This window comes from Canis aureus, chromosome 16 (assembly GCF_053574225.1).
Source record: "Canis aureus isolate CA01 chromosome 16, VMU_Caureus_v.1.0, whole genome shotgun sequence".
Classification (NCBI taxonomy): Eukaryota; Metazoa; Chordata; class Mammalia; order Carnivora; family Canidae; genus Canis; species Canis aureus.
In genome coordinates, this window is record NC_135626.1 from 29,132,010 (window position 1) to 29,158,330 (window position 26,321).

General features: G+C 46.0%; 1 protein-coding gene and 1 long non-coding RNA gene across 20 annotated transcripts in view; one reads left to right on the forward strand and one right to left on the reverse strand.

Moving 5' to 3' along the window:
- MSI2 (musashi RNA binding protein 2) overlaps positions 1-19,540 on the reverse strand; it is a 391,805-nt gene extending 372,265 nt beyond the window's left edge. For 5 of the 19 annotated variants that reach the window (XR_013354348.1, XM_077852566.1, XM_077852568.1 and 2 more), the window contains exons 1-5: positions 19,400-19,536; positions 19,067-19,107; positions 18,652-18,733; positions 17,798-17,882; positions 13,859-13,900 (exon numbers count right to left, since the gene is read on the reverse strand). Coding sequence is in view for 16 of the 19 variants with exons in the window: in XM_077852566.1 (XP_077708692.1) it covers positions 13,859-13,900; positions 17,798-17,882; positions 18,652-18,733; positions 19,067-19,107; positions 19,400-19,461 (312 nt within the window). In the remaining 3 variants the exon portion in view is untranslated. Of the gene's footprint in view, positions 1-13,858; positions 13,901-17,797; positions 17,883-18,651; positions 18,734-19,066; positions 19,108-19,399 lie in introns of all 19 variants that reach the window. The other 14 variants (XR_013354346.1, XM_077852564.1, XM_077852562.1 and 11 more) reach the window with 8 other exon arrangements.
- Positions 19,541-20,070: 530 nt separating this feature from the next.
- Positions 20,071-25,500, forward strand: LOC144286300 (uncharacterized). Its single transcript, XR_013354353.1, has 3 exons — positions 20,071-20,502; positions 21,219-21,410; positions 21,503-25,500. It is a non-coding gene; the product is annotated as an uncharacterized LOC144286300 (long non-coding RNA).
- The last annotated feature ends 821 nt before the right edge of the window (positions 25,501-26,321 follow it).

Sequence of the window (26,321 nt, forward strand, 5' to 3'; positions counted from 1 at the left end):
CCTCGGTCCTTCAGATGAGGGTATCCCCTAAGACTCTTCACCTCAAAGGATAATGAGCACAGAACAGCAAAGGGGTTAGGGGTGCCTGGAGACCCTCCACTCCAAACTTAACACTTATTTGCTGTTTCTGCATTAATTACAATAAACTGCTTCATAGCCTAGCGATCGCTTAATGGAGCAGCAAATATGGCTTTTTCCCTATAATTAGTCAATGTAATCTTCCACTCTTCCCCTCCTCCTGGCCACCTCCTTCCATCCTCCACACACTCACATTCACACACACCCCATCCCCTACCCAGCATCCACTCATCATCATAATCTTGCTCCTCATTCCTGGCAACATCTGGAAAATGCCACCTGATGGACATGAAGTGGAGGGGGCCAATCTAGAAATGAGCACAGAGATCTGGACACTCACACTGCAGATGCTCTAAGGCCTTTGGGGGCTTTCTCAGTCCTGACAGTAGATCAGGGTTCACCAAGCTGACGGCTAGGAAAGGGGGGGGGGGGCACGTTTCCTGGAGCTCTGGTGCTGACGATTATAGAGCAAAACCTATTAGTCTGTGTCCCCAAGTAAAAGATTCTGTGAAAAGATACAATCCCGGACATTCCCCTTCCCTCCACTGCCCTCAGTCACAGCCAGAAATCTGAGCAATCCCCAAACCTGTTCAACCATCCTACCCCGGGCTTTTGGTTACCACCATATGTCAAAGGAACAAACAAACCCACCTTCAAAGACTTGTGGACACCATCTAAGGTTTCTGACTGAATAAAATCCTTTCCCTACCACTGGAAATTTGGGTCTTGTGCAACAATACCACTAAAACAGGCCTTTTGCATGCAGATTAAGGATAAGAGCACCCCTCTTCTGGTCAGCTTTCTAAAGACTCATCAACTAACTCCAGAATCTCCAGTAAGAGCAGAGTACTTTGTAGCTTTCTCATTTTTCAAGGTACCCCCCCCTAAAAAAAAACACAAAAACCAAAAACCAAAAAGCCAAAGAAAAAACCCCCTTCCTTATGGAGGAAGGAATTAACATGTTCTAAGTGTCAACCATATACCAGGTGCTGATTTACAGTGTCTCATTTCAACCCACAACTATGTTATCCCCAGTTTTTAGGTACAGAATCAAAGCTCAGAAAAATTTATTTAGACACCTTCCTAAGGTCACAGAGTCAGTGGCAGCACCACATTTAATCTAGAGGCTTTAACCCCAGGACTGTGCACCTACCAAACTACATGTTTCATTGGTAACAGCACAGACCTGCCTCTGAATCTGAATTACACCATGATTCCACTGAGTCCTATAAATTCACACACAGACACACACACGTACACCCATAAACACACACATCTGTGCATGTATCTAAGCTCTTTTATATTCCTCAATGACTTCAGAAAAAAAGATAGACAGCAACACTATACAATTCCCCAGCTACCAAGCAAGACAGACAATCAGCATCTTGCCAGACTTCCTAACAATACCTAACAATGGTATTACCATAACAATACCATAATTCCCAAAGTGCCTACTAGGTGCCAGACACCAGCACTTTCTCTGTCAATTCATGGAATCCTCACAACAACCCCCTGAAGGAGATCCTATTATTGTGTCCTTTTCACAGACAACAAAACTGAGGAATGGCATATTTAGGTAAATATCTGGGAAGTGACAGAGCGCAAGGATTCAAACTCAGTCTGCTTCCAGAGGCCATCAAGGCTCTTCAACACTAAGCTACACCACTTTAGTAGAAAGTAGTCAGAACAGTACAGTGGATGATTAAGCGCAAGGTGGGGGATGGACTGGGATCAGTTCACCAGCTGGAGTTGGATTTTCTCTACATTTTCAGGCCCCTACCTAGAGTACACCACCTCTTCCACAAGCTGCTTCCATGATTTCTCTTGGGCGAACAACTGTTCTATTCAAGCTCTCCTGTCAACATCTGAGACAAGAGCCCAGAAAGACCAAGGAGCTGGCCTCTAGGCAGCTTTTAAAGTGTCCGCGCAGTGGGGAGATGTTCAAGGATGCTTGAGTTCAAACCTACAAAGCACTTCCCCGATGCTTGGGGGTTTTGTCTGGATAGCCCTCAGAAATGGTCATTTCCCATTAACACAATCAGCCCTCCTGGTGGATGCCCAGGGGTCTGCTCATCCTCTCTCCATCATCTCTCTGCAGCTTGGGGAAGAACTCAGGTGACTGTCTCCACGGTGCCTTCTGCTCTAATCCACCGGGGTTCTGCTGAAGGAGGACAACTAGAAGAGCTAACGCTGTGAATGCACAGGTTCTGAGCAAACAGGGTGATGGGGGTGATAACGGCAATCACAACATGCTAACGTGGCAGCGTGCCAAACACAAGCTGCCCAGGCAGGACTTGTGCTCAAAAGAACTTTAATTGAATTCTTTCAGCAAGTGCAGCAGAAAAATTCATAATGAGCTTCCCCCACCCCCAACTATGTCCCTTAGTTCTACAGTCCTGCAGATCCAGTGAAAAATCACTTTTAACAAGGATACGGGAACATGTGTGGACGTGAACCTGAACATCGTGTACTGCAGGGAAAAACAATGATCCAACCCATGGATTTTTATTTTCAAAGCGATTTAAGTGAGGCATTCTGCTATAATCAGCTTTACTACCCCTATTAGTATAGGAAAACAAGTTCTGAACCTAGCTCCCTAGTGGAAAACGCAAAATTTGTATAATTAAAATTATACTTGTGAAATTCAAACACACTTTAATTTCCTAAGGGTCCCCTAATCAAGTCAGAAGTTCTTACTAAAACCAATTATCCGCTTTGAAAACAGAAGAGGAAACATACACATGTAGCAGTCTTGTGGAGATTCACAGCCCGATTTTTTTTTCCTAGGCTCAAGCACCCCTAATTCGATCCTTTTTCCCCAGGTGGAAGAGAGAGTGAACCTACTGGCTGGGTTTTATTAAGTGTTATGTGGATAAGTTTAAGCATATTTGTTTGTTTGTTGGCCTTTAGCTACAAAAATGACACACTTGAGAGATATCCCAGAGGGAACAGAATTGAAGGGATAAAAAAATAAACCAGGGGAGCATCAATAAATACACAGTGTTTCTACCACCCTGCCCCACTCCAGGCTTCCTTGAGCTTTTTTGCTTAAGCTCTCACAGCAGTTTTTCAAACATTTGCCCAGTACCGTTCAGCATACTCAGAGATGCTCACTCTAATGCCACGCTGAGGAATGAGACAGGAGAACAGCTTCACTTCTGGAATGGGTGGACAACAGACCAAGAGTCCCAAAGTCCTACTGGGTAAGGCAGCAACACCAGGTTTCTCACCTCCTGACCTGGTAATCTACCTGAAATGTGGCTGCTTTTCTTGAGTAACTGGAAATTCTTGCACAAGAGCAACATGGAAATACAGAATACACTCCAAGGCACTAAAATATTTAAGAAGTAGTGGTTACAGTGTTCCATTTACACCACCAATATGAAACGTTATTAGGCTACGAAGGAAGGAAGGAAGGAAGGAAGGAAGGAAGGAAGGAAGGAAGGAAGGAAGAAAAGGTTACAAGAGAACAGGAAAAGAAAGGAAAGAAAGAAAGAAAGAGGTTACAAGCGAACAGGAAAAGGAAGAAAAGAAAGAAAAGAAAGAAAAGGAAGGAAGGGAGGAAGGAAGGGAGGAAGGAAGAAAGGGAGGAAAAAGAAAAGGTTACAAGCGAACAGGTTTTCTCTTCCTGCCTCCCTAGAATCCATTTCAGGGACAAGAATACTGACTTTTCACCCTCTTGGCTTTGCCATTCCCAACAGTGCCCGGCGCTGTGACGACAGCCTCATCGTCCACCCACCCAGGCTCCAGCAGGTACCAGGAAGGTAAAACAAAATGCCTTCAGGTTTAAAACTATACTTTTCAGTAGGTGGCATTTGAGAACCCGCCACACATGGCCTCTCTAGGATGGAGAATATCACAGCAAACTGAGCAGGGTCTGGCGTTAAAACTTTCATCGGAAGGCCCTGGGAAACAAAGCGTGTACATGCACAAACGCACAGGCGCCCACGCAGCATGCAGAAGAAGACACACTCGGCGGAGAGCGAGTCATGGGAACTGCTGCTTTGCTGATTCCTTGCCTCCCTCCCACCAGAGCGGTCACCTCATTAATGTCACTCAGCATCACGTTTTGCTACACTAGGTCTTTCTGCGCTCTGTTCCCGCAGGCAGCCCAAAGCCGGCTTCCATTGTAAACTTCTGTTCCTTGGGAAACTATCAAAAGCTTTGATAGGAAAAGAGAAAAAACTTCCAGAGGGGCTCTCTGCTCGCTCCTCCAAGTTTTTCTCTGTGGTGCTTTATTCAAAATCACTATACACACAAACCACGCTCTGAAAGTCATTTACAAAATGGCAGCTAGTAAGAAAAAGAAGAAAGAAAGAAAAAGAAAAAGAAAGAAAGAAAGAAAAAGAAAGAAAGAGAAAAGAAAAGAAAAGAAAAGAAAAGAAAAGAAAAGAAAAGAAAAGAAAAGAAAAGAAAAAAGAAAAGAAGAAAGCAAGCTAGTGATCACTGTGGCCTGTCTACCTGCAATTGCCAAAGAGAATAATTCATTTCAGTGGAGGATATAGATGAAGCCCTGAATACATTCCAACACCGTTTTCTGCCCTTCAAAACAATAAAAATGTAAAAACCCAGACGAAAGAAGGCCTGAGGTGGCAGGAACGAGAATCTCTTGACCCCAAGGAATTTATTCTCCTGGATCTTCTAAAGCACTCTCTCCCCAGAATGCATCATCAAGACCATTTTATTAGATTTTTCTAAATCCTTGAAATTGTCACATAATTGAAACAGAAACAGCAATTTAGAGCTCTGAATGGATTTCTTAAAAAGAAAATTCTGGGCTGGCCCAACATCCCCTCCTTGGCCACTCTCGCCCCTAACCTAAATTTAAGACCCTTGCACACAAAACCCTATTTATCTTTTAAATCCTCCCTTGCCATAAAAGTTACACATTCCCCTAATGCCTTAGATTTCAGGACATTTGGGAGAAACTCATCCCAGACAACAGGCTAAAAAAAGAATCCATTAGCATTAACTTGCCTGTCACAGTCAGTGACAAATAAATGAATGTGATGCTTTCAGATCAGTCATTGGTGAAACTACCCCCAGGCAGATAAAGACCAGGCCCGGGAGAGAGAAGGCTCACAGAGAGACCTCTCACACAGCAGTGTCTCAGCTGTCCCCTAGCTGCTCCCCAGGACTTCATTCTCAAAGGCAGCAAAAACACAGCCATCAGAAACAGAAAAGGAAATGCATTCCCAATGCCCACCAAGAAACCCCCAAGATGAAGGACGCATGCTATCTCCCCCTTGAAAGCCAGGACGCTGGGAGCAGACCATGCCACTGGACATACCATGTTCTATCCATCACCCCTAGAAAGGACAATAGTACCCACAAGCTGTTGGTAAAGTCCTCCTGCGATCTAGCTGGTGCCATCGTTAGGAGCAGTAAAAGACAGCCAATGCTTACACTGATCATTTGTGTGCATTAACCCATTTAATCTCCTAATACATCTAGGATGGAGGTACTGTGAAAACTCCCCATTTTACCGGAGAGAAATGGAGGTACAACACCATTAAGTGACTTGTCTGCAACTCGCTAGCTGATAAGTGGCATTCAACTGTGCCGAAAAGGTTCTCAGAAAGTAAGCAACAGAAACTAACTGGAAGCTTCCTGGCCAGACTAAAACAGAATCTATTCCTCAGCCTGAGCACTTTTTGGCAGTTGGGCAAAGCGTAAGAACCTAAAATCTACTCCCTGAACCTAAAATCTACTCCCAGGGCTTAGTGGTTAAGAGAGCAAGGACTTGGAATTCAAACAGACTTTGGTCCAAAGGCCAACACTGACCCTTCTTAGAACTGTGGCCCCAGGAAAGCTGCTTATCCTCCCTGGGCCTCAGTTTACCATTCTGTGAGGTGGAGAGAACACCAAGCACTGCAAAGGACTGGTATCAGGATGAAATTAAAAGAGATTAAGCACACAGAGGCTTAGCACAATGCCTTGAACATACTGACTCACAATAAGTAACAGCCATTATTTTGGATTAGGATTTTTCTTTTTGATTATTCAAGGTCAGCAGGCAGACATACACCCTGAGAATAACTTTCCAGATCATTGAGAGCCTGATGTTATCTACCCTTGAAAGAGAGAAGAAAGATTTTTTTGTTATATATGTGGGACCCCAGTAGGATACCTATACCAACAGGACCAACCTTCTTCACCTGCTGCTACTGCCATGTGCGCAGGGGTACTCAGTCCCAAGACCATGCTTGCTCATATCTCCCACATCACACAGAAGGCTCAAGTCATGATTCCAAAAATCTCATGTTCCTCATACCAGGCAGCCACTCTGAGCCAAAGGTAACCCCAAGCAGACCTCTGAAAGTACAAGTCAGGCTGCTCTGAGCCACAGGGCATACCTTGGTGACACACAGACAACCTGTAACTTCTATACCAAGAAATGACATCTCAGAGCACCTTGATGGCTGAGTAGGTTAAGCGTCTGCCTTTGGCTCAGGTCATGGTCTCAGGGTCCTGGGATCGAGCCTCATTTCTGGCTCCCTGCTCAGGTGGGGGGGGGGGGGGGTCTGCTTATCCCTCTCCCTCTCCCCCACTCATGCTCGCTCGCTCTCTCTCTCAAATACATAAATTAAATTTTTTAAAAATGACACCTCATTGTCTACACACAGCAAGGTGAAGATCACAGCTGAGACAAGGACCAAGTATAGAATTTAGGGATTTAGTCTCTATCATGGCCTCTACTTAAGAAGGAGAGAAAGGGAGAAGAAAGAAGCAAGAGAATGACAGAGCTCTTTGCAGTTGCCACACACCTCAAAGAGCAGGGGTGGTATCTGCCAAGAACATCCCTCCTAGAGAAGGGTCCACAGCCAGAGAGAACACAGTATTAATTACACCAAAGGCACAAGTCCAGGGTGGGAAGGTCTCCACGAAACCCTATCAGCCATAGTCCTATCAGTGACCCCAGCTTCTATAATGATCCAAAAGAGCTCAGCACATCATGTAGAGCATCCCCGTGATCGCCCTCACACAAAACAGGTTCCCCAGCACAGGCCCAAATAAAGCACAGGCTCATCTGCTTTGCCTGGCACTCAAGGCAACACAACCTGGCCCTGGCCTACCCTCCACGCCTCCACCCAGAGCACCATGCAACACCAGCCCTCGAGCAGCGGCACACTGACCTCTCCTAGCCCCTCACATTCCTGCCATTCTTCCCTCCTTCCTGTGCTTCAGGATCTGGGGCAAAGACTACCTCCTCCGAGAAACTATCTCAGCTCTTCCTGCCTCTGAAGATCATTTTTACCACTCTGTGTGTTTTTCATGCTCTTTCCTTGCCACAGGTAGCAGCCCTCCTCCCAACCTGAGGCTAAAACCCTGATGACAAGAGCTGTGCCACCTTTGCCATTTTGCCTTCATCCCACCTACATGGAGACTGATGGGGGGCAAAGAGCAGTAGTGAAAACTAAGGTTTGGTTTTTGGTTATTTTTTGTTTTGTTTTGTTTTGTTTTTTTACAATTAGTAAAATATGTCTGTGTCCTTGGGAGTTCATTGTCCAGTGGAGGCAATAAGGCATGAACCTAAATAGCCATAAAACTCAGAACAAAATCCCTAACATGGTCCCTGGTGCTCAGCAAAAACCTGGTAAATAATTGCCAAGTACCGAGAATGGCAACTGAATGCACTGGAGATACAGTCTGCCTGCACCCCACCCTCACTCTTACCCTGCCGTACCTGCTATATACTCGTCCACTTGCTCATTACTTATTTGCGCCCTAGAGTGAAAGCCCCAAGAGGGCAAGGATTTCCTGGTCTTACTCTCCACACTATCCCCAGAACCGCATGCAGGCCTTGGCACACAGTAGGTGCTCAATAAAGTTTAGTGAATAAATAAATGAACACGTGCCCAGCACAATGCCTAACAAGTTTATCAACAGGTTTTTGCTAATTTACAACTATTTATTATTTTCTAGCTTATTATTACTGTGTGTCACCGCCATTCCACTCATTTGTCTGCACATGTGCCTTTTCTCAAAAAAATAAGTAAAATCTTTATAAAAAAAAAAAAAACCTTACTACTATTATTATCATAGTTTGCAATGACCAAAGAAAAATAAAGTGCTATGGAAATCCAGAGAAAGAAGTACTCCATCAGAGAAAGAGCAGAAACAGCTCTGCGGAAAAGGTAACCCAAGTTGGGCTTTGAAAAAGAGGTGTATTTTACACGGCAGGGACAAGAAAGGGTGGTGCGGGTAGGGATGCACAAAAGGGTAGCTCTTCAGAGAAGGGAGAGGGTGCAGTTTCAAGGCAGCAAAAGGTAGAAGAGTCAAGAAGTAAGCTGGAAGGAGACACTCCTTGTACAGATCTTGAAGGACCCTAACTACCTGGGGCTAAGAAGTTCAGACTGTTTGGTGAGCATTGAGGGCAACCTGAATCCCCCCAAAGCAGGTGCACCCAGTCAGTGATTAAAAACAATTAAACAAGCTCTTAGTCAATGAACACAGCAGATCAAACAAGAGAACGGAGATGATGGACTACATGTGCCTTGTGCGTTCTTGGGACTCTTCAGCCAGAGAACGTTCGGGTTTAAAAATACAAAAGGACAGGAAGAATGGAGGCCGCCTCAAGGGGCACCCAAGAGGGTCTGCTGGTTCCTCAGAGAGTCCCAGGAGCAGAGGGGTCTCACCTGCCTGCCAAAAACATCTGACATAGAACAGAGGGGCTCCAGCTTCTCAGCAGACTGACCTTAACGCAGAAAGGAAAGTACGCAAGGAAAGGCAAAATCTCAGGAAAGGACATCTGTAGGACGAGGTGCCCCTCCTCCTAAGCTGACACCTGCTGCTGACCGGAAGGCAGGAAGGAGCTGCGCTCCCCAACAAGAAAGCAGCTAAGCCACTAATCCCCCAGGGTCCTCACGGTCATGGACAAGGCTGCAGACACACCACTACGTCCCCACTGGGAACCAGAAACACACCGGCAGGCCGGTTAACTGTGGCCAGTGAGGTGACAGCTGCAGATCACCCAAGATGGCACGACGCTAGAATGACCCAACTCACAGCAGCAGGGGAAGGCCAGATGCCGAAAACTCACCCCTCGCCCGCCCTTGAGAAGCTGCCAAGAAACCACTCCCCCGGAACAGGAGGTGCGTGTGTAAAAGGCTCGTGCTGTGCTGCACCCATCTGGACGGATGCATGCGTAACAGAGAACCTTCCAGGCCCTGGAGCCTCATCAGTGGATGAGACAGGAGCAGGAAAACCTGGCCTGCGCTCAACGCTGCCACAACTTAGCTGTGTGACCTGGAGCTGCCAACCTTACTTCCCTGATGTCTGCTGCCTCCGCCCTGAAACAGGTAGGCTGGCTGCAGCTCAAGCATTTAAGTCAGCATCCAGTGATGACAGCCATCCACAGCTCCCTGCCGGCAGGGGGCTTACATTCCAATCAGGACTCTTCTCAGGTCATTTTCCATGATAACTTTTCTTATTCTACAGAGATAATTCAATAACGGGGCACCTGGCTGGCTCAGTCGCTACAGCACATGACTCTTGATGGTGGGATTGTGGAGCTGTGACCCCAAGTGATAATAAATTATTTTATAATAAGGATACCAGCAGACACCTGCTGGCACTACCTGTGTCAGGCTCCCAGAAAAGAGAAAACCTTGAAAACTACCTCATTCACCTTGAAAACCACTTCATGTTGGGCACTACACTCCTGCTTTTTCTTTTTTTTTTTTTCTTTTTTTTTTTTTTAGGTTTTATTTATCCATTCATGAGAGACAGAGAGAGAGGCAGAGACACAGGCAGAGAGAGAAGCAGGCTCCTCACAGGGAGCCCGATGCGGGACTCGATCCCAGAACTCCAGGATCATGCCCTGAGCCAAAAACAGACGCTCAACTGCTGAGCCACCCCGGCGTCCCAACACCCCTGGTTTAAACAGCGAGAAACTGAGGTGTGGAAGGGCTCATGTGGGGTGCCCACAGTCACCCAGCTGCCACTCAAGGCAACTGGAAATAGGCTGAAGAAATGAGATCTCCGTTGATCAACAGATAAGGTCCTGGCTTCTTACACATAAGGAAGAAAATGGTAACCCGGGGAGTGGAGAAGGCTTTATTACACACAAGGATAATTAGGGCAGATGAGGAGTTACACCCAGACTCGCCTGTGCCCTAAGTGGTTTAGTGGCCTCCTGGGTTTTCCGCACGAGAAAAAGAACCCACAAGCTTGAGCAAAACTCTTCTAGGCAGCCAACGCTTCTGCCCAAAGGGACTGACAAAATGATATGACATGATTGATCCCAATCATGCCTGTTCTTCCAACAGCTTCAAATTAAGTCATCTTTTTTAGAATACCACGACCATTTTAATTTTTTAAAAGACAGACGGGAGGAAACTCTTACATATTTCACAAAATGAAATAATCATCAGGCGAAATAGGAAGATACAGAATGGACCCATCGCCTTCTGATCAAAATGTACTTCGCTAATTAACGGCCACTAGTCTCCAAAGAGTCGCCCCTCGACTAGTTAATAAAGGCCCATTATACTTCACTTGAGAAGTGAACATTTACATCGCAAAGGGGGATAAATGAACTGCAGGATTCAAAACCCCTTCCTTCAGGTCGCTCATTAAAATTCTGGTCAAAACGGATTTTTATTTATATGATACATTAAAGAATATTATGACAGTACTAATGTGAAATCTGCTCCTCATTCCCATGGCTTTTCTTTCGTATGAAGTTACAGTTTCTTTCCACTAGCCTTGTTTTAACACCTCCACGAATATTTCTCTGGTGAGTGCTAGCGAAAAGGGACAGCCAGAAAGCAGAGAAATGCATTTTAACCGAAGCCCATGCTGACATTTCATTTACAAAAGCTCCTCACCCAGCCCACGAGGAGGGGCACGGTCCACCTTGCAGCGAGACCCCTACACATCCACACACAGAAGTTTTATTGAAGAGAGATAAACAAAATAACAAATAAGGCTTGACTTAAACTCCTATACTCCCGCCAGCCCGGTTTTCAGTCTGAAATCCCCTCGGCCAGGCTCAAAGTCTATTAGAAACTAACTGTCGACAAGAGAGGCACACTCTCTCCCCACCCCGTCCCAGCTCCCGGCCAGCACACACCTCGCAGATTCCCCAGCCACTTCCCTGGAGCTGAGCAAGCCCAGAGCCCTGTGACAGGGTGCCCCTCCGCACAGCCAGCCAGAGTCACCCAACAGGATGACATCACACGGGCTGGGTGAATCACCCAACCAGGGAACGTCGAGTCCACACACAAACTGCGCACGCTGGCTGCAGTTGTGTTCCTCAAAACCTGGTGACCACCATGAACTTCAATCTCTGTCTGAACCCACAGGTGCCACCCCTAGAAACCCCCACAGGACAGCACATTGGGTGGGGGCCCAGTCTGGAGCGAGACTGCCCGCACCCCACTTCTCAGCCACTTTGTGCCTCGCTTTTCTCATCTATCAACTGGACATAATACTAGTACCCACACCTCAGAAGACACAGGTGAAGACTGCATGAATTGATATGTGTAACGTCCCTACAACAGTGCCTGGCACATAAAATCATTTAACGTCGCTATTATCGCTAGATCTCTCGTGGTGACTGGTATGAGAGCTACCAAAATTAACAGTAAAAACAATATATGGTACTACCACGCACCAGATCTTTTTTTTAAGCACTTTACTTTTATTAATTTATTTAATCTGCACAAAAACTCAGTAAGATGGGGTATATGAGGATCCAAGAAATCAAATGATTTGCCCAAATCCACACAGCTAACGAGAGGCAGAGATAGGATCCAAACCCAGGCTGCTGAGCTTGAACAACAATGAGAAAGATGATTAAATGGTAGTAGTAAAGATGAGGAGGGATGAGGCCCTCACCCTGTTCCAGGCTCTTTTTCACTCAGCACTAACAACCTGGTGAAGGAGCTACTCCCATCACTCACATGTTACAGAGGAGCGAACAGGCTGGGAGAGGTGGTTTTTGTTCAGTGTCTTGGGACCTGAGATGCAGATGGAGATAAGAGATAGGAAAGTCCTTGGGAAAGGGTGCCATGAAAAGCAAGGTATTGTTATGCAACCCCTGGAACTCCACGGAAAGATGTCCTCCCCCAACTGGTATAATATTTACTCAGGTCTACAAGTCTGACAATCCACCTAAAACATCCCAGCCTTGAACAAGTCCGAGAAATAGTCTGTCTCATTTTCATGTTGAATGCATCACCGAAAAACCAAATGCCAGAGTATGTTAAAATGAAATATAGCCTTCCTGGTTTAAAAAAAATTAAAAAAGTGGGGGGGATGAGGGGTGGTCAATAAAAAGGAAGAGAAAACATGTCAAACCCAAGGTTTGACTAAGTCAGGGATTTTTCCAGTTTCCCTCTAGGGTAATCTGATCCTAGTTCTGGATGATCAAATGACTAACCTGGAAATTTGAAGATTCACACTTATGGAAGAAACAGCAATTCTTCCAAACCCAGGAAATACTGCTAATTCTGGAAGCCTCTGAAATGTCAAGGATCACACACAGTTTGAAAAGCAACCTTTACACAGTTAACAGTCTCAAAGTTTGTGCTCCGTACAGAAATAATCTAACCTCTTTGGTTCATTGATTCCTATTATTTGCTTAATCGTTGGAGGAGAAAAAATGCCTTAAGAAAGTATTTTTGGTATATTTGCTGAAAAGATTTGTGTTTCCTTCGAAAGAAAAGAAAGGAAAAGAAAAATAACATGGGGGAAAAAAAAAAAGGAAGGAAGAAAGGATCACATGGCAGGCTCCAGACCTGAAATTCTCAAAATATCATCCACAAGTGCCAACTTTTTCATTAAAGTTCCTCATCCCTCCCCTTCACACAATTAAAAGGTTCCACTGGTGGGAGACTATGCTTGAAGAAATAAATGGAATTTGCAAAAGCAACAGCTTCTTCCCTTTATGACCATGATAGGAAGCTTCACCTTTTTCCCTTTCCCTCAAAGAATGACAAGGCCACAGAAAAAGTCTACCTATCTCCCAATATTACATAGGGAAGAAAAAAGTATAATTAAAAGGTGCAATTTTCACATGTAAGCCCATAAATTTCACCTTCAGTTCTCTGTAGCTGTTTTCATATCCACAGCTGGCAAGCTCAGCAAAAACTCTATTAGCCACACATTGTGAAAAAGTGAAGGCCTATCTTAATCCTCTCAGCAAATCTTATGCTACTGCTCCTCCAAGGCTACAACATGCTCAGAACGTCTCCCCCAGGCCCCAACACGTGCACCTAAAAGCAGCACTGCCGGTTTCAAGTGTGCCCAGACTGCTCACACCAACGTGAAACCAAGACATCCACTGCCTCGACTGTCAAATCTAGGGCTTCATGGGTCTACAAAGTTGTTCTTTCAAAAGAAGACAAACTGCGTACATTCTACTCCTCTCCATGCACTCCAAGTGGTAAGGCCTCAGAAGAGAACCCTCCAAAAGAGAGTCACGAGGAAATGTCCATGTTCTCCTGATAGGATCTTGGCAAACTTAAAAAAAATAAACAGAACATTTGCATAAATATTGCAACCGACAGCTCTCTGTCCTGCCACAGAGGATCAGGCTTGCCCCCGCCCCCTGTTGGATGCTCAGAACCCACCTCAGGGATGGCTAAATTGCAGACACACGAGAATATCTCCCTGGAGCTCCCTGCCTAGCCTGGACTCTCACAGCCACATGTTGATACCCTGATGGAACCTGACGGTTTCAATGCTTCATTGCCAGGACTCTGTTTGAAACGTGAAATCCTTGGCAACCATCGCTGAGTGCTAAAATCCTATTATGAATTCTCCTACTTACCTTGGGTTGTGCCCGACGAGGAAATGCAACTTTAGGATCAATCTGGGGGGAAATGGAAAAGTAAGAGTCAATTCCAGGATTTGGCAGAGAGGGAGAAAAAATTATGATTAATCACCTAATTATTAATCACTCATTTCTCAGGCTTATCACCCAGCTTTTTGTAACTTCTCGGGCAACTCAAAAGTTCCTTAAACGTTGATCCAAACTTTACTCATCCTTCCCACAATGTAACACATAAAGCTGGCCCTTCCAAAATATCCTACCATGTATTTCAATGTGTGATGGCCTTAATAAATCAGATCTCACACATGTTCTTATTTAAGCAAGGGCTTCTCTTCCACAGACACTGGACATTAAGCGGTACCCGCATCTAAAGTGCAATGCATCAGTGGGAGAAAAAATGGGGATGTCATCGTTGAAAACAAAATCATAACCTGAAAAATTAAACATAAGAATCTTTCAGGAGTCGATAACTGGATAACAGATCTTCTCCCCGACGATAACTAAACAAGGCAGGTGGAAATGGTGACTCCAAATTTTTTTTAAATCATCAACATCCAAAAACTCCCCATAGACATCCAACACGATGCTTGGCTTGATTTCATTCATTCATGTTGGCAAAAGTACAGTTACCTAGGTTAACCAAAAAGACAGTTCATTCTGTAGTTAGACCACAAGAAGAAGCAGGTGTCAAAAACTATGGAGCCCAACCCAGTTCTTAAAAAATAATAAAAGGAAACACACGAGCTAAAACCACCTGGATTTTTAAAATCACAGGGGGTAGAAGTCTATGAGCAACCTAAACCCAAATTACAAAAGTAAGGCCCTCATGGGTAGAGGGGGAAAAAGAAAAAATAATAAATAAATAACCTGAGAAAAAGAAGTTGGAATCTAGTGTAACAATTAGGGTATTCCCCTGCCCCGACCCCAATCAGGATGGGGAAAAACATCCTCTACCCCAGATCAGACACTCTGCAGAACACATGATTCTCAAAAGGGGCATGGCTTTAAAACTCAAAACAATTCCCACAGAAGCTTCTGAATCTAATACACTGATTCAAGGTGGGAAAGTATTGGAGAGAAAGTATGGGGAGGGAAAGAATTTCTTAAATCCCCATTATTGGTTTTCAATAGATTTCTAAACGTCACAAATCTTTGGGTAAAATTTCAACACAGAATATTGCTACAAGTTATTTATTTATAGGCTCTGGCTTTCGTAATGCAATTCTCCCCCTTCTAAAATGTAAACCTGAACCTTGTTTTCAGTTCGGCCATGGAGAAGCAAAAATGCTATGGGACAAAGCACAGAGTTGGGGGGAGGGCAAGGCACACCAGAGAATTCTTGTTTCCCAGACCCACATCCCTTAGGACACTGCAGCTAAGAAGGGACACAAAGGTTTACCACCTTTATCAAGGTGGTTTAAAGACCTAATAAAATCCACAGCATGTTTTTTACCCTTAAACATCACCTGAGAAATGAGGGATTACTTTTCAAAAACTAAAATAGACAAAAATCTCTGATCTAGGAAACTACCCTCTCATCCAGATTAACATTACCGCATCTACAGGTGTATTCAGCACTGACTAGAGAGATACAACAGGTGTGGATTTTCCATTCTGTTGACCAAACGTAAGACAGATGTGTCTTTTTATAAACACTCCCCCAGACTGTGGCTTTTAGCGGACCAGCACACAATCACCGCAAGAAGTCACCTTGTCCATGGAGTCAAAGGTGAGGGACATGTTGAGAGAGAGACCAGGAGGGGGACGGGAGGGGGACAGAAAGCACTGAACAGAAGAACGCTCAAAAAAATATCTAAAATGACAGAACTCGAAGCCAATTCAGAATTCCTGTATTGGGTGTTGTGATAACAGCATGTCAGACCAACACACGAGTTCTCCAGTGTGCAAAGTTTACACGCTGAAATCTCCAAAGGAGGGGACAGGTCAAGATAAGTATGGCAAATCCCAACCTTTTGCACGTCCCTGTCAACTATTAAAAACACACACACACACACACACACAAACAACAACAACAAAAACAAAACAAAAAAAAAAACTACCAAAAATAAAAACATTAGTTAGTTAGGTACAGCTCTACTTACTGTAGCTACAAATCCTCTAGGAAAAGACTAGGGTACTATTTTGGATGTGAATGGCCGTTACCTAAACAAAGCTTTTAAGGTAACGGTAAACAAGATCCTCGTTTCCATGTCAATAAACCAACCGCTTCTGCCTCCTGCACTGAACGTTGAAACAAAGTCAAAATCTAGGTTATACTAAATAATAGTGACCAAAACATATCCACAAACAGTTAGGGAGGGGGAAACAGCACGTTTTGCACCTGATACTGAGGGCTATGACACCCCCTCCCCCCCCCAGGCACCACAGAAACCAAATACTATTTCTCCTACCCAGTGTGGGGAGACGGAGTGAACAATAAATTCCTGAATTTGCCTTGAAATATTTTCCTCTTTAGTTTTGCTAGTTTTTTGAAACGTCTAACCAGGAAGTCGAAGGGGAAAAAAATTCTTCAGACATCCATTATCACCCTACAAATGACTGTCCCTAAAATTAAATTATCTAAAAGCTCAAAAAGGCCGGGCTGCAAGCTATGACGAGTCCAGCGCAATTAATAAAGCAACTTAAAGTGTGTGGGGTCATCTTGGGGGGAGGAAAGAAGGGGGCACTAGGAAACATGCACCTGACCTCCCATCAGAGAAAGAGAGTGAATTTGCAAAAATAAATTCCATGCACCAAAGGTGTCCAGGATTTTCTCCTTTTTATTTCCCCCTTACCCTCAATGTGAAAGCTTGGAGGGGGCTTGGAAGATCACCCAGTTCCACTCCCATATTTTACAGAAAAGAAAACTGAGGCCCTGAAGCAGCAAACAGCTTGCCCAAGTTCATTAAGGGCAACTGGGACAAGAACCTGATCCTTCGCCTTGCCCCAGTACCCACCCAGAGAGAAGTGCGGTCACAAGCAGCCCAGCACTGCACCCCAATGTCACCTCGGGGCCCCTGCTTTGGCAGATCTATGAAACTATGGGGGAGATTCTAGTAGACATAAAGGGAAGGGGGAGAGCCACAGAGTCAACACAGGGACCTAAAGAAAACACTACGTAGGAGCTCTCCACCACCCCCCATTACTGTACTAATGTCTTTCTTCCCTTTGGTAATCCCTACCCTAGAGACTTTTCCCCCTCTCCGTGTAAGTCTCTGAAACCTTCTAATGCTGTAAAAGTACCCACACTCAAAATAAAAGATCTGAGAGGGGAAAAAGGCAAAAACAAATCACTCGGACACCCAAGGCCTTATCAGTCTTAGATTTCACCCCACCTGGAGTCACCCACTGGACACCCAGCTTGGCTCTGGGAGGTCTCCTTCCCCCTCTCGAACCACCTTCCAAATCTGAGGTGCTCCCCAGGAGGAACCTGTTGCCTGGACCTGCGATGAGCACCCCCTCGCCTTCCCCCTCCCAGCCCCGGCCCCGGCCCCGGCCCCGGCCCCTCTCCACCGGCTGGCCACTGGCTGGCCACGGCCCGGGCTGTGCCTTCTGAAAACCAATGCCCCACAGCCACAGTCTTTAACGCATGCTGTGCTCGGCTGACAAAGAAAAGTTGCCTTTGCCCTATGGTGCAGTTTCTTTGCATGGTCCCTGGGCCGGGTAGAGAGCCTCTCGCCAGGCCGACCCCTCCCCCAGGCCTGGGCTCTGGCAGCATCTGGAGCTGCGGTGGGACAGGCTCTACACAGAACACCCCCCAAGCCCAGGCCTGGCAGCAAACTTTTAGAGCCAACTCGCAAGCCCTGCTGATCACACTCCCCAGTTCTCAGCACAGAAGCAAAAAAGAAAGCACTGTCCCTTTAAATGGGGCTGTCAATGCCCAGATGGGTCCTGAACAGGGGCGAACAACAACAGCGAGGGGAAAAAGCAACCTACCGTCTTGGAATCTAACTCATGGTGGGGCTGACCTAATACTTTATCTACACTTGCTGGATCTGCGAACGTGACGAAACCGAAGCCTCTGAAATGAGACAAAGAGGGAGGAAAACAAACAAGAAAATGTGACACCATGGCAAGCAACAAGGAGTGAGCCCTCCCGCAGGATGGGGAGCCAAAGTTGGCCCCTTGCACCCCCGCGGCCCACAGCCCTCCCCCCTCCAGCCCCTCGCAGGAAAACACATCAAGGTTAAAGGGGGGTGGGAAACGGGGTGGGGGGGCAGGGCGGGTGGAGGTAACTTGGGAAAATGCTGGTGTCTCCACTCTTTCGCCACCTCCGTCCGTCTCTTCTCCTCCTCCCCTTCCCTTTCTTAACGCTTTGTTTTATGCCGAAGAAAACCCGGCGCTCAGCAGAGATTCATCCAGCTTTCCAAAAGGGGCTGAAGAGTTCAGGGGAGCTGGGAGTGTGTGGGGAAAGCATACGTTTAAAAAACCAAAAAACTATGTAGAAAGTGAATGAAGCTGAATGTCATTTTAAACAGGAGGAGGGAAAAAAAAAAAAAAAAGCAGCAGCAGCAACGGGAACAGGACTTAAAGCGCAGCGATGGGCATCTCTGTAACCAGAGTTCAGCCCCGATTAACAATAACCTTTGGGGTTATGGGGGCGGGGGTGGTGGGGGGTGAGGGGGGTGGGGGTGGGGGTGGGAGGGGGGTGGAATAGAGCGACGTTCGAAACCAGCCACATGCCTGAGCCCCATTCTAAATCCGCTTAGCTACTTCCGAAGACACCTCCAAAAATAACACTTAAACTTTGTTCTAAAATAAAGACAAAAATCCAGAAGGGAATGGTTTACCTGGAGCGTTTCGTAGTGGGATCTCTCATGACCATACATTCTCTAATTTCTCCAAATTTGCTAAAATAGTCTCTAAGGCTATCTGTAGAGAGAGAAAGAGAAAGATGGGGGGGGGGGGAGAGAAGGTGTGGAAAAAAAAAAAAAAAGCAATGCAAATTTTGATCAAGGACAAAAACCAAAAGTAGTTTTCTGTTGTTACTCTGTTTTGGTTTTGCATTTTTTTTGCACACGCGGGGGAAATTCGGCAACAGAGGTCGCGTAGAGGGCTCGGAAAGGATTTGCTATTTAAAAAAATAACCTTGCACAGGAGAAGTGGGGAGCCCATGGCGGGGGGGGGCTCGCACACTGGGATAACAAAGAGCAATAAAGAAGCCGAGAAGGGGGGGACCCAGGCGTCCCCCCCTCCCTCCCTTACCTGGTGAGGTCTGCCAGCTTAGTCCGCCGATAAACATTTTACTAGAGGGAGAAAACATAACAGAAGTGAGCACCGATGTCAGATCGGCCATTTTGACGTGTAACTTACAAAAGCTAAAAGGAAAGCAGGGGGGAGCGGGCGAGCGCGAGCCGGGAGGTGGGGTGGGGGAGAAGGCGGCGGCGAAACGCGACCCAAAGGTGTGCAACTTCCCGGGGGGGCGCGGGGGGCGGGGGCGGGGGGCGCGGGAGATGCCCGGCTCCGCGCGCCGCCGTCCCCGCCGCTGCGAGGAGAGCGAGCCCGCGGCGGCGCGGTGGGCAGCGGCTGGAAACTTACCCGGGGTCGTGCTGGGAGTCGTTGGCGCTGCCCGAGGTGCCTTGGCTCCCATTTGCCTCCATCTCTGAGCCCCCCCGCCCCCCCACCCCCGGGAAACCGAGCCCCACAGCGAGCGGAGCGGAGCGGCGCGGCGCGGCGGCCGGCTCCGAGCCCCGAGATCTCCCGCTCCCTCCTCCCCCTCCTCGCCCCCCCGCCCGGGCGCCTCCGAATCGCTGTGCGAGCCGCGGAGCCGGGGCAGCGGCGAGAGCCGTCACACGTGGGCTCGGCTCGGCTCGGCTCAGCCCCGCCGCTCGCACGCCCCCCCGGCCCGTCCCCACCGCCCCCTCCTCCTCCCCACCCCCACCCGCCCCCGCCCCCGCCCCGCCCTCCCCGGCGCACGTGGGGCGGAGTTCTAGAACGTCGTGTATCCGAGGCCGGTGACGTCACGCCCCGGTGCGGCCCCCGCCTGCCCGCGCGCGCACTCCCGGCCCCCCGCGGCCGGACCCACCGGGGCGGCGCGCGGACCCCGCGGCCCGAGGGGGCCCCGCCTCCGGGCGCGGGGCAGCGCACCCCGACTTCGCGGGGTCACGTGGGCTGCGGGGGGCGGGGGCGGGGGCGCCGGGGGAGGGGGAGGCGCGGGGAGCTGGCGGCCGCGCCGCGCCGCGCCGCGCCGCGCTCGGGCAGGGGAGAGGACGCCCCCCACCCCGCCCCGGGTCGGCGTCTCCGTCCGTGCGAGTTCGCCGGCCGCGGCCGCCGGGATCCGGGGACGGCCCCCGCCGCCCGCCCGGCTCCGCGCCCTCTCTCCAGCCACACGGCGCAGAAATTTAGGTCAAGGACGTCGGGATCAAACCCAAGCCCCGGCGCCCCTCTGCGCGCCCCGAGACGCCCCCCGCCCCCCGCCGCCCAGCGTCGCGGAGCCCCAGGACTGCGGACACCCTCCCGCACCCACGGCAGCCACAAGTTTTTATTTTCCTTCGGCGCTGGAAGTTCTCTCCGGCTCTCGCTCCACACCGGCACGTCCTGCGCCACTCCCCGCCCTTCCCCGGCGGAGGTGCGGAGCCCTCCCTCTGCCGTGCCGGGGAAAGGTTATTTTGGAACTTTGAGACACTGACGAGATCCCTCCGGTGAGAAAGCGCCGAAGGAGGGGTTTCCGCGCTCATCGTGCAGGGTTTAGAAAATAGGATCAACTAGGTCTGCAGAGGTCAAGGTCAAATGATTGGGGTTCAACGCCAATTTCTGTGTATAGGGACAGATAGTTTTGAAGCATCTCTGGGATGGCTCGGGAGGGTGGTGGTGGTCAGGAAACCCCTCTCCAACCGGGTCGTTAGACATTTTTATTATTTCTATGCCGAGATAGTAAAATGCATAAGGTTGAAGTAGCCCAGGACCACCCCACCGCCGCCTCCGCCGCCGCCGCCGCCGCCAGTTTGCGGAGGTAAAGGAGGGAAGCAGAAGGCTTCAGGCACACGCACCCCCCACCACCTGGGTAGCGGCGGCACACAGTCGGTTTTTAATAAACCACTGGTCCTGGCACACAGTAGGTTTTTAATAAACCACTGGTTTCATCCCTCCCCGCCCTGAAAACCCCGAAAAGACGGTGCCTGTAGCTTCCCAAAGGCATCGCACACTTGGATTCCAGGCTGGCCAGACTCAGACTGGATTCAATTTATGGGGTATTGAAAACAATAAGGATACAATTATCCTTATTGTTTTAAATCATTACAATAAATTGAGTTAATATGGCATGAGGGGCAACATAAAGTTGTGGTTCATCAAATACTCAGATTAATGTTAAGTATGAATTGATGCCCAATTAACACTTTTCCATTAATTTTCATAGGATTAGGACACAATGGAACACACTCAACACCAAAACTATACCAAATCCAGTGTGGGTCGTGGAAAAGTGGAATATTTGGAAAATCCCAACACTACCCAAAGCCTTGGATGACCAGATTGTTAATCTCCCTGCCTCTTATTTTTGGGATAATCCCTCACTAACAGGATTGATGGGGTGAAAGGAGAGATTGAAGTAAGTAAATATAAAAGTCTCCTTTTGACTGCAAACCTATGTGGGATGTGCTTATTATCAATCATTACTTGCTATGATTTTTTTTTTTTAAGGCACTTTAGAGCTTTAAACCACAAAGCCAAGCATTTTCCCGTCACTCCAAGCTGCTTCCCAAATCATCTGGGTTCTGGTGCGTTGAAGAGCCAGTTGTTATTATGGCGATTGTTTATTATGACTATTCTCAATAACAAAATGCAGACAACAAAGCTAATTGCATTTTGTTGGGGATTTTTACACTAGAACCACAGACCATCAGAGGTAGAAAGGCCTTTCCTGATCCAACTCCCCCCACCGCCCCATTTTACATCAGGATCCCAGAGGAGCCAAGCTGGGCAGGCTACACCCCACCCCCCAGCAATCAGCCAGCTGCTTAGGGGGGCTCTGGCCATCACTCTGCTGCCCTTTGGCTCTGTGGCATGCATATTTATTCTGTCCTCCACAAGGCAAGAGTGGGGTGCCCTTGTTCCCTGTTGTAGACCTACATAAGCTGACACTGAACTGAATTAAAACCCTGAGAGGGGCTGGCACTGCAATTATAAAGTCAGTGGTTGAGAGAGAGCTTGATCTTATATTTCCATTACTACATTGCTTTTACTTATTTTTCATTTATATGCAGTCATATTTACTCCGCTCGGTCTATAATTCTATGAGTTTTTGACAAACGCAAAGGATTGGGTTATCTCCGCAATAACCAATCCAAGATGCAGAAGAGTTTCATTGTCCCCCCAAAAAATTCACTCGTGCTGCCCCTTTGCACTATGTTATATGGAATAACTTATTATTTATTATGCACTTCTTCTCCAGCTCATCCACTTAATGCAGCCCCTGGGTCGGGAGGATTCCAGCAGGACGATGTCAGTCCTCTACCCTCTCTGTTGCCCATGACCTCATTAGACACTCCCTTCATGTAACTCACTCTTCACTTGGCGTCCTTGATGCTCATGTTCTTTTGTTTTCCTCCTACCTCTCCAGCCATTCCTTCTGTCTCTTTACCCTGACTTCTCTGCCTTTCCTTTAAATACTGGTGTTCATTCTCTCCCCCAGCTACAACCCCCCCCGCCCCCCCACCCCCCCCGAATGAGCTCCTCTGAATGGTGGGTTTTGATAGTACCTACTTGCTGATACCACTCAAATTAAAATCTCCGGCCTGAGCTCTCCACGGAGCTATTCACCGTCTCCGCTTAACCTTCCTGGACGTACCCCAAACTCAACACGCATGTCCAGAAACACAGGCATGCGTTTTCCCCTTGAATCTAAAAAACTCTTTTAAGTTTCACTATATGGGTCAACAGAACCCCAGCCACCCTAGAGACGAGGTTGGCCCTTCTCCAGATTGACATCTTCCCGTATGCGATCCATCATGAAGACGTGTGTTTCACTTCCTAAGTATCTCTCAAACCCATCTTTCCTCCTGCTGCATCCTACATTTCCCGCTTGACCCCCTGTGATAGCCTTCTGAGCATTCTTCCCACACCATCTCTTAGTCCGTTAATGTGCCGGGAAACTTTCTCTGCCCAGGTTGAATCCCTCTTGGTAGGCACTGTTATCCTCTCAGAATGTCCTCTGTGTACCTTACCTGTGCAATCATTTGCTTTGTTGCTCATCTCCACCACCAAACCATGAGCTCTGCTCTCCACATATTAGCACAGTGCCTGTATTAGTGCATGGTTGACACTCAATAAATCTTTGTTGAACAAATGAAAGGATGAATGAATGAATGATGGTCAACATCTAATTTAATTGTGGGACTTATTGTATCTATGTCCATAAGTCAAATTGGCTGCAATTTTCCCTTCTTGTATTGCCTTTGTCTGGTTATACTGGCCTCATAAAATGAACTAGTAAATGTTCCTTCCTTTTTCATTTTCTGGAACAGTGTGTATAAAATTGGAATTATGTGTTCCTTGAATGCTTGGTAGAACTTTCCGGTAAAATGTCTGGGTATGGGATAAACATTTCCTAGGTTGATTTTTAACTACTGATTCCACTTCTTTTGTGGCTATGGACCTCTTTAGGTTTTATATTCTTGAGTGAGTTTTTAAACAGTATATTTTTCAAGTAAATTATTCATAGTAACTAGGTTTCTGAATTTATTAACAAAATGTTGTTGATAATTTCCTCTTAATGTATTTTAATCTCTGCTGCACCTACCCATAATGTCCATTTTTTCATTTCTAGTATTATTGTGTTTGTGTCTTCTCTTTCCTGGATCAGTGGTGCCAGAGATCTCCCTTTTATTAACTAGTGTTTCTTCTTTCTATTAGTGTTTTCAAAGAATTAGCTTTCAGTTTGGTTAACGCTATTTTTTGGTTTTATTAATTTTTGTTTATAAAATTAATAAATTATTGTGTATAAGAATAAGAATATATAAGAATATATACCACGTTAAAGAATATAATCACATTGTGTGATATTAATACATATGTATCTCTCATTATTTTCTTTTTTCTACTCTCTTTGGGTTTATTCTGTTGCTGTTTAAAATTTTTTTTTAGTTGGTGGCTTAAGTAATCAATTTTCAGCCATCTGTTTCTTTTCTTTTTTTTTTTTTTTAAGATTTTATTTATTTATCTGAGAGAGAGTCTCAGAGAGATCCTAAGCAGCAAGGAGGGGTAGAGGGAGAAGCAGACTCCCTGTTGAGCAAGGAGCCCTCTGGTTGGGGAGGCGGGGTGGGTCCTTCTCAGGACCCTGGGATTATGACCTGAGCTGAAGGCAGACGCTTAACTAACTAAGCCACCTAGCTGCCCCAGCCTTCTGTTTTCTGACTGTGATATAGAAGACTATGGCTTTCACTCTGAGTACCACTCAAACTACATTCCACAAGATAAAGAGAATTTTTATTATTATCCCAGGCAAAGAATAGATTTCAAATATGATTTCTTCTTTGGTTCAATACATGTGTATCTTTATATTTCTAAACATAAGTTTTTTGTTTTAATTTTTAGTTATTTATATCTAACTTAATTGAATTAGGGTCAGAGAAGGTGTTCTGTATGAAATAGATTGATATTTGTTGAGACTTGCTTTGCGAAATGGTCAATTTTTATAAATATCCCATGTGGCTTTGAAAAGAAAGTGTATGTTGGAGTGCCTGGCTGGTTCAGTTGGTGGAGCATGCAACTCTTGATCTTGGAATCAGTCGTAAGTTTATGACCCATGTTGGGCATCGGGCTTACTTAAAAAAAAAAAAAAAGGTATGCCTTAATTGTTAAGTGTACCATACTAGGGATCCCTGGGTGGCGCAGTGGTTTAGCGCCTGCCTTTGGCCCAGGGCGCGATCCTGGAGACCCGGGATCGAATCCCACGTCTGGCTCCTGATGCGTGGAGCCTGCTTCTCCCTCTGCCTATGTCTCTGCCTCTCTCTCTCTCTCTCTCTCTGTGTGTGTGACTGTCATAAAAAAAAAAGTGCACCATACTATATAGACCTATTAAATCAAGCTCCTTAATTATGTTACTCAGATTTTCTGTAGCCTTAACTAATATTTTGTCTGTTTGATCTGTCACTTTTTTTAAAAAAAGATTATTTATTTATTTATGAGAGAGAGAGAGAGAGAGATTGGCAGAGACACAGGCAGAGGGAGAAGCAGGCTCCATGCAGGGAGCCCGATGTGGGACCTGATTCCAGGACCCTGGGATCACACCCTGGGCCAAAGGCAGGGTCTAAACCGCTGAGCCACCCAGGCGTCCCTGATCTGTCACTTTTTATAGTAGTATATCAAAATCTCCTTATATGATTGAATTTGCCAATTTTTCCTAAAAATCTAAGTTTTATTTTCTCTATATTTTAAAAGTATGTGATAAGGCATATCAAAAAGGACTGTAAATATCTCCTACTATTGCTGTGCATTTTTCTATTTTTTACATTTTGTCTTTTTGCTTTATGTATTTTGAGGCTATGTTATTAGGTATATGCAAGCTTAGATATACTGTTTTCCTAGTGAATTGATTCTTTAAGATGTATACAGCTGACCCTTGAACAACACAGGTTTGAACTGTGCAAGTCTGCATATATACAGACTATTTTCAATAAACATGGTATAGTAATGTGAAATTACTGTTTTCTCTTCATTATTTCCTTAATGACATTTTCTTTTCTCGAGCTTACTTTATTGTGAGAATACAGTATATAATAGACATAACATACAAAGTATGTTAATCAATTTTTATCTATTGTAAGAATACATATGTAATAAATATACAAAATATGTGATTATGTTACTTATAAGAATATGGTATATGATACATATATAAAATATGTATTAATTGGCTATTTATGTCTTCTACTCATAATAGGCTATTAGGAGTTAAGTTTTGGGGGAGTTGAGAGTCAGACATGGATTTTCAACTACTCAGGGGTCATCATCCCTAACCACTGCATGGTTCAAGAATCAACTATACACAAATGATCTTTAACCCTAGTACTTTTGGCTTTAAAGTCTGCTTTGCCTGTGACAAATATAACTACTCCAACTTCTAATCAGCATTTGCCTGGCATATATTTTTCCATCCTTTACTTTCAACCTTTTTTAGTCTTTAAATTTTAGGTGAGTCTCTTATAGACAGCATATAGCTGGATCTTGTTCTTTTATTTATTTGACTAGTAAGTTTTGTCCATTTACATTTAATGTGATATTTTTAGTGAAACTTTCTGGTGCAAAAATATATTAATCACAATCTCTGGGATTAACAAACTCATCATTGGGTACATCCATGGCTTTATTTATTTATTTATTTATTTATTGGTGTTATGAACACCTGTAAACCTGTTATTCGATTAGAAAACAAAAGCAATAACAATGACTTACAACTACCTACATGCTTCTCCCCTATCTTTTCTCCATCTGAAGTAACTACTAACCTCAATCTTGCATT